This window comes from Tupaia chinensis, unplaced genomic scaffold (assembly GCF_000334495.1).
Source record: "Tupaia chinensis unplaced genomic scaffold, TupChi_1.0 Scaffold150243_1, whole genome shotgun sequence".
In the NCBI taxonomy this organism is placed as follows: domain Eukaryota; kingdom Metazoa; phylum Chordata; class Mammalia; order Scandentia; family Tupaiidae; genus Tupaia; species Tupaia belangeri.
In genome coordinates, this window is record NW_006210084.1 from 1953878 (window position 1) to 1962678 (window position 8801).

The 8801-nt window shown below is 40.6% G+C and overlaps 1 protein-coding gene across 1 annotated transcript in view; it reads right to left on the bottom strand.

Moving 5' to 3' along the window:
* The window catches only part of FRMPD4 (FERM and PDZ domain containing 4), a 214346-nt gene that overhangs the window by 98934 nt on the left and 106611 nt on the right, over positions 1-8801 (bottom strand). Inside the window, exon 4 of the mRNA XM_027769673.1 lies at positions 6865-6967. Within this exon, the coding sequence (XP_027625474.1) occupies positions 6865-6967 (103 nt within the window). The remainder of the gene's footprint in view (positions 1-6864; positions 6968-8801) is intronic.

Sequence of the window (8801 nt, forward strand, 5' to 3'; positions counted from 1 at the left end):
GGTGATTTCTCACTTTCTGTCTCTATGTCTCTCTCTGTCTGTCTGGCGAGTGCAAGCGCCCTATAGTGAAAACCTCTCCAAAAAAAAAAAAAAAAAAAGAATAAATGCACAGCCCTGAGAGTAAAAGGGAGCACTGTTTTAAGAGTATGTGTTTACCATTTCAATAGCGTCTAAATTCTACTTCTTTATATTGCTAGCAAAATTCCTGAATGATGACAATTTCACCACATAGTCAATATTGGGGGCTTGTCTGTCTTGAGAATGTCCAATTTGGAGAATGTCCAACTTGAATAGAAGTCATTATTTATAGTTATGTAGACTGTAAACTCTCTCAAGGCTGAGCTTTGTCTCATAGATCGCTGTGTAACCAGGACCTAGCTCGATGTTCTGCATATAGTAGGTACCTAAAAATGTTTGCTAAAGAAATAGAAGAAAAGGCATGTATTCAGAAGCATGGTTTTATTACTTCATATTCAAATTTGTAGAACATAGAGCTGAAGGAGAGCTTGGAGGAAGCCATCTCAGTCTGTAATTTTCAGGGTGCTTTTCAGAGCCCATTGACACATCTGTATCGAGTACCTTTCATGGGCATTGCGCTAGGTCACAGCAGGGAGTAATATAGACAAGGTCTCCTTTCTCACAGAACTGAGAATCAACCCACTTGATTCTCACACTACACTCTTTTTTTGGGAGAGGTTTTTGCTCTATGGCGTATGCGCTCGCCAGACAGAGAGAGAGAGAGAGAGAGAGAGAGACAGAAAGAGAGAAATCACCCCCCGGGGGGATGGCCACACCGCAATCCCTTCTCTTCTCGGGATCCTGGGCACTCACGCACACGCGCCCGGCGTGAGTTTAAGCCACCAGGTCCGGGACTTGAACCATGGTCAACTATGTGGGAGTCCAGTGACATAGTCATTATGCTAACTGCTGGTCCCGACACTCTTGATTGAAACTGTGTCCTTGTCACACATCAGTGGACACCTGCAAAGGGATGCTCAGACCATATTCTAAAATGAGCCACCAACAAGCACGATCCCCTAGAGCTTTCTAAGAGGAGGCATGTGCTCTGCTACTTTCATCCACCACAATCAGCTTATTCTCTTCCCTTTCCTAGTCTTTCTAAGAAGGAGGAAGAACCATGGAATTGCCAGAATTATGGTCTGGTGAGAGTTTACTTCCTCCTCTTTGTGACAAGGTCAGGTGAATATCATAGATAGTAACTGATCTTGCTGGTTCCTTATCTAAGAGGTGTGGTCAGAAAAACTAACAAGAGTGAGAAAACTGAAGCCAGACCTCCCACATATGGGGATACTGTGCAGTGGGGTGGCTCCTCAGAGTGCCTCTGCCTTCTGCCACCAAATAATTCATACATGAGCTTCACAGAATAACATATGGGTACCAGTGACATGAAGGGAGTTGACAGTCAATGCCAGTCAGAGGAGCAGCCACAGAACCACAAGAGAGGACCACAATAGTGGGCAGTGAAACAAGAAGACCTCATTCCTATTATTCCTCCTGACCTCTGTCCTGAAGGTGTTGGGACTTGAGAGAGACAAGGAATTTGATTATCTGGTGTATTTCATGTAGTTTAAAAGGAGGTGGGGAAGATAGGTTAGCAGATATAAATCCCACTCCGACTGAATCAGTTTGAACCTGATTTGTACTCTGGGGAGAGGAGATGTTGGAATTTAAAAGAATCAATATAATAAAAATGGCAATCCTACCCAAATTAATCTACATGTTTAATACAATCCCAATAAAATTACAAGAGACATTCTTCACAGATCTAGAAAAGCAATCATAGAATTTGTCTGGAACCATAAAAGATCCCATTTTGCTAAAGCCATCCTGTGCAAGAAGACTGGAGTAGGTGGCATCTCACTCCCTGACCCCAAAATATATTACAAATCTGTGATAATCAAAACAGCATGGTATTGGCACAAAAATAGACATGATTACCAATGGAACAGAGTAGAGACTCCAGAATTAAACCCCAAAACATATAGCCAATTCATCTTTGAGAAAGGGTGCCAGTTAATCCAGTGGGAAAAGGGAAACCTCTTTAGCAAATGGTGTTGGAAAAACTGGGTATCCACCTGCAGAAAGATGAATCTGAACCCGTATCTGTCACCATTAACAAAAATAAACTCAAAGTGGATCAAAGGTCTAAATCTAAGTCCAAAAACTATGAAACTACTGGTGGAAAACACTGGGGAAACTCTGGGAGACACTGAGATAGGCAAAGACTTCTTAAGCAAGACCCCCAAAGAACAGACAATAATCCCCAAGGTAGACAGGTGGGATTACATCATATTAAGAGTTTCTGCACAGCAAAGGACACCATAATTAATGTAAATCGACAACCCTCAGAATGGGAGAACATTTTTGTTAACTGTGCCTCAGATAAAGGACTGATAACCAGAATACACAGGGAACTCAAGCAGTTTACCTGGGAGAAAATGATTAACTTGATTAAAAGGTGGGAAAATGAGTTGAATAAACAACTCTCTAAGGAAGACATACAATAGCTAAAAAGCATATGAAAAAGTGCTCAACATCCCTCATCATAAGGGAGATGCAGATCAAAACCACAATGAGATACCACCTAACCCAAGTCAGATGGTGAATATTTAAAAAAAAAAAAAAAAAGATAAGTTCTAGAGGGGATGTGGTGAAAGGGGAACACTCCTATACTGTTGGTGGGAATGTAAATTGGTCTAGCCACTGTGGAAAAAGATATGGAGGTTCCTCAAAGACCTTCAAATATAACTACCATATGATCCAGCAATTTCACTCCTGGGTATCTACCCAAAGGACAGGAGAACACTTAGTCGGAAAAGCGCTTCCACATCTATATTCATTGCAGTGTTATTCATGATTGCTAAGACATGGAACCAACCCAAATGTCCACAGACAGATGAATGGATTGAAAAATTGTGGCACATATACTACATGGAATACTATTCATCCATAAAAAACAACAAGGCCCTGGAATTTGATAGAAAGTGGATGATATGGAAGATTTGTTGCAGAGTGAAGCAAGTGAAGCTATGAAAGAGAGACATTGCATGTCTCCACTTAACACATACCTACTGTCTGCACTCTATGGTAGAGATTGAAAGACTGGAGAACATAAAAACATAGTAAACAAATGAGAGACAAAGTGGAAAGAGAGTGTGAGAGGGGAAGAGCATAGGAAATTTGGGGGCAAAATGGAGAGGTAGGACACTTGTGGGACACATATAATGTTTACCATCTGTTGATGAGGATGTATTTTGTGGTCTCAACTGGGCTGGACTGAGGTGTATATCATGCTGGGTAAAGTATCTTAAAAATCTAAATGATGTATAGTGATTTAATATATGAATAATAATAAAAATATATTTTAAAAAGGGCATTAATTTGGAGTTTCAAACTGGACTTTACTAAGTGAAAGTGTCTGAGTTCTACTCGAGATAAAGTTAATGGACAGGAAATGCAGATCTCACTGCTTATGATTGAAAGCAGTAACTGGAGAAAACTAAACCCATTTCACTTTTCTGTCTCCCACTGCATTGAGATTGGTGGGGAAAATGAGGGAGAAGAAAATTGAGGATGGCTTTCAGATTTCTGTCTTAGATTACGTTTCTACTAGCAAAGTGACAGTATAGCTGGGATATGTGTAATGGTGTGGTAATAGGTAGCAAGGTGAATTTTTAAGTCCCTTGAAGAGGAGAATTATGTCTTTGCCAATATGGCCTTGTCAATTCTTTGTTTTCACTGGTGACTTGGTGGGAGGAAGGTGAAGATATGGGGATTATTATGGCTTCATGATTATTAAAAGGATATCTCCTTGTACTTTTTGTCTTGGATATCTAGACCAAACAACAGGAAACAAGACTCAAGACTGGAGGAAGAGTTAAGAGGAAAGAACCAAACACTATTCAATGGATCTGTATATCTCACACTCCTTCCAGTTAAAGACTTATGTGGGTTAAGATCTCATCTTTTAGTTTTGTCCTTTTGCTTTTGTTTTTCCTGTCTTAGAAAGGTGCAAATCTCAGCTGCCCCTAGTTAATCCTAAAATGGGTTGGCAATGATTTTCTGTGAGGATCTGATAGTAAATATTTTAGGCTTTGTGGTTCATGAGGTCTCTGGTGCAACTACTCAGCTCTGTTATTATAGGGAGAAAGCACCCTTAGATAAAACATAAATAAATGGGTGAAGTTGTTTTCCAATAAAATTTTACTGAATAGACTGTGAAATTTAAATTTCATATGATTTTCACGTCACAAAATATTTTTTTCAACACATGAAAAAAGGTAAAAATCTTTCTTAACTCATGAGCTTTGAAAAAACACATGGCACACTGTATTTAGACTGCAAGCTGTTGTCTACCACCCCCTCTTTTAATTGGCTCATTTACTCCATTACATATAAAGTCCTTTAGCGAGTGCTTTGTTTACATAGATGCCATTTCCTCCCACAATGCATTTAACCAAAAGGAAATAAAAATCTTTCTCAGAAAAAATATTTTTAAGTGCCTCTGGAAAGACTGCTAAGAAATGATCACACGTTTAGATAGCTTTTTCTCTGTCTCTGTCCTGCAGTAGGCAGTTCAGTCACAGCAAACCTAAACACAAATATTTTATTTCTTCTATCATTCTCCAGGCACAGAAATCAATAGGACTGATCACAGAGGCATGTCCCTACAGAAAAACAAAATGTCTACGTGACTTCTGCCATCAGGCCCAAACATAGCACTCCAGGACACAAGCTGATTAAGGCTCAGAGTCTGTCTGGATGAGGTAGGTCCCTGCTGATACCCATATATGTCTTGAGAAAGAAGTAATTCCAAATGGTAATACTGCAGCTTCCTTCCAACAACTCTCAAATGTGGAATCTTCTCCTAGTCTTGCATTCCTGGTCCAGAGAAAGATGAGACACATTTCCAGGTCTTGTTCCTTATGCAGGGTGAATGTGACATAAGTCACATCGCCCAATCCTGTGTAAGAATGTCTTTTGGAGATTTAAATGCCCCATGAGTACAGGTACAACTTTTTCAGCCAGCTGTAAAAGCTCCATTATATGAGTTCAGTGACTGTCTTAGTATGTTTGGGCTGCTATAATAAAATGACAGACTGGGTCATTTATAAATAGTGGAAATTTATTTCTCATAGCTCTGGAGACTGGGAAGTCCTAGATCAGGTTACTAGCAGATTCAGTGTCTGATGAAGGGCTCATTCCTCATAGATAGCCCCTTCATAGACAGCTGAATCGTCATATGATGAAAGGGACAATTAAGATCCTTTCAACCTCTTTTATAAGGGTACTGATCCCATTCATGAGAGCAAGGCTCTCATGACTTAATCACTTCTCCAAAGGCCCCACCTCTTAATTCCATCACACTGTGCATTAGGATTCAACATGAATTTGGGGAGGAGCAATAACAACATTCAGACCATAACAGTGACCAACCTGCTCTTAGACTGAGGAGCTTTCCCCATGATTCAGGCTTTTTAAGTGCTAAAACTGGGATGTTGAGTCACCCTAAAAGTGAGCTCCCTCTTTTGGTGTTTTTCTGCCTTCTGACCCTTCTCCCAACTTTTCCAAGGGTGCTAAAGCATCCAGGACTTCTTTGCGAAGGAGACATTGAACTAGGCTTGGGGAAAAAGGACCACACAAATACTCTGCATAATGCCCTCCCCCTTGTTATGAGCAAGCATAAATGTTAGGATACGCTTTTTTTAGTTTAAACTGTTCTGGCAGCTTTAGTTCCCACTTCAAGCTTGACCAGATTATGAAATACATGCCACCCTTTCTTATCCCTGAACACTCCTATAGCATGAGTGAATCTGTTTATGTGATAGGCTTCATCTGGAAAACTTCTAAAGACATATTTTTGCCCTAAATTCACTGAGGAAGTGTAACTCCAGTGGGCAACTAAGGAGATTCTTGACCAATATTTTTAACATCACATAAAATACATTTTCTGGTGCTCCATTAAATATCATATAAAAATGTATTTAAATACATGATGTATTTAAAATACATCATGACTTTTCCAGTGATCCAATACATATCTACAAAAAACCTAAACCAATAAACCAAATGCATTTTCTTTCTCTTTTTTTGGAGAGGTCTTTGCTATCGGGTATGTGCACTTGCCAGAAAGACAGAAATCAAGAAATCATCCCCCAGGGGGGATGAGCACGCTGCAATCCCTTCTGCTCCATTCTCCTCTCGGGATCTTGGGCATGCACACACACATGCCCAGCATGAGTTTAAGCCACCAGGTCCAGTACTCGAATCACCATTGACTACATGGGAGTTCAGCAACATAGCCATTACACCAACTGTTGGTATCCCAAATGCATTTTCTTAAACTGTCTAGCTTTGAGCAAATATCCTTTTGCCTCAGCAAAATTCAGTAATAAATCACTCAGTCAAGTACGAAAAATTAGTAACTCGAATGTTTGTGTATCCATGGGATTATGGACATTAAATCACTCTACATTTAGGCCGAATTCAGATATTACATTATGATATCCCTAGTTACGGAAACATAAATGTATTAGTAATTTCGAAAGGAAAAAAATGGAATCTTTGGAATGGTTATGGAAATTGGAGTCACACAAGTTTTAAGCTGAAACATATACATCCTCAATGTCAACTCAGAGTGTACGACTGGACGTTTTGTGTTTAGGAAGCATGTGTTTTTATGGTAGAGGTCAGCATCACCAGCGTTTTCAATGATAAGAATGTGTAGGCTTGTAATACTGCCCTAAATTGGCCAACAGGAAGCTCCTCCTCTGCTGGATAAAGCCACAGAGTTGTGCAGCAGGCTTTCCAGAAGACTGAGGCATAAGTGAATGAATCACTCACCTGACCAAGTCGATGACCCGCTCCCTGGGTGCAGCACTAACTGGCTCATCATTAATCATTACAATCTGATCTCCTGGAATCAGCTTGCCTTCTGAGGGGCCACCTGGAGACAAAGGAGACAAACAAGACTGAAGTACAGGTGAAGACCAGTGACAACCCATTGGAAGCCTCCTCTCCTGGCCATGATTAACTGTGAGCAAAATAATGCTACCAGCAAAAACAAAACCCAGGACCAGCAGTTAGCGTAATAGCTGTTGCTGGACTCTCATGTAGTCGACCACGGTTCGAGTCCCAGACCCGGAGGCTTAAACTCACACCGGGCATGTGTGCATGCGTGCCCAAGGTCCCAAGAGGAGAATGGAGGAGAAGGGATTGAGGTGTGGCCATCCTTCCTGGGGGGTGATTTCTTGCTTTCCATCTCTCTGTCTCTGTCTTTCTGGTGAGCGCACACACCCTATAGCAAAAACCTCTCCAAAAAAAGAAAAAAAAGAAAGAAAGAAAAAAGAAAAAACCCAACCACACCTGAGTGTTCATTGGACAAGCCTGAGGCACAGGCTGCAAGCACTCTGATCAATGAACTAGAGTCATTGGCAATGAGACTCAAGCATCTATCTTTTTCTAAAACTTCCCAGGCAAAATTAAGACTCAGTATAGCAGTACTTCTCAGACTATCATGTGCATCTGAGTTACCTGGGGTTCTCAATACCACACAGAGATGCAGAGGAGAGAAATGCATTTCTCACAAACTTCCAGCTGCTGTGCATGCTGCCAGTCAATAGAAAATACTTTGAGCTAGGCTCCTAGAAGAAGGTATTTTCCAAAGGTTGCCAGACAGTTGTACTGATGCTCTGTAGCCAAAGTGGCAACAACCCGGCACAGCTGGATTTGAGCAAAGTTGCCTTTGATTACTCATTACAACTAGGGAGACAGCATACTGGGAGGAATTGTAAAGTATCTCAATAAGTGGGTATTGGAAGAACTTATTGTAAGACTTGGCTGTGTATTAGATGCTTTGGAAATAGGTACAAGGAAGTGTGTGTGGGGAGGTTCTGTGGATTAAGTACTTACAGGAAGTGGGGGTAATTTTACCATAATATCTTAAACATTGTCTGAAAGGTGAGAGAAGGAAGTAGAGTGAGCCACGATGGATAATGCAGCAGCAGTCACTCATATCCGCTGGGAGAGGGCTGTGGCTTGTCATTTTTGTGGTTTGTGTTGTGCTCAGATATTTGTATCTGTACTCACATGTGAATACAGAGGAGTTTTGACTTTGTCTTAATCCATCACGGTCACAGAGGGGCCTTGCATAGAAGGGCCTTATCTGCTATTGATATTGCATGAAACTGTTCATGTTCAACAGGACCACAGTCAGACCAGCTGTGAGGGCCCACAGCTTCTGAATGGCAATGGCTACTTCTCTCTATCATTTGCATTTCCAAGGAGAGTGTAGGAAACTGATATTTGTTGTGCATTTATTATGCACCAGGCAGTGGGTTATGCTTTCACAAATAACCTCACTGAATTTTCAACTCAGACCCTTTCCAATACAGTGAGATAACTGAAACTCATAACATTTAAAGAATTGGCTTGAAGGTAGAAAGGGATCTTAGCCTAGGTTTATGAACTCTCACAAGTTCAGAATGACCAACATCTCTTTTGAATTTGCTCCCATAATTCAAAACCTGGTCATTGCCAGATTGCTTGATACATAAGCTTAAAGCACACACTTATATTTTTATTTTTAAGGCCTAGAGATGATGATCTGAATCATTCCACATGTCTAGAAACATGCAATTACTCCCAGCTACTGATGTGGTACTAAATGGAACTAGAATGTTAACTCTATTTCCACAGGTCTGCCACTGGGTTACAGGAGCAGCTGAAATATGCCCTTTCACATAGTATCAGTACTATTTTTTATTTTTTGGAAAGGTTTT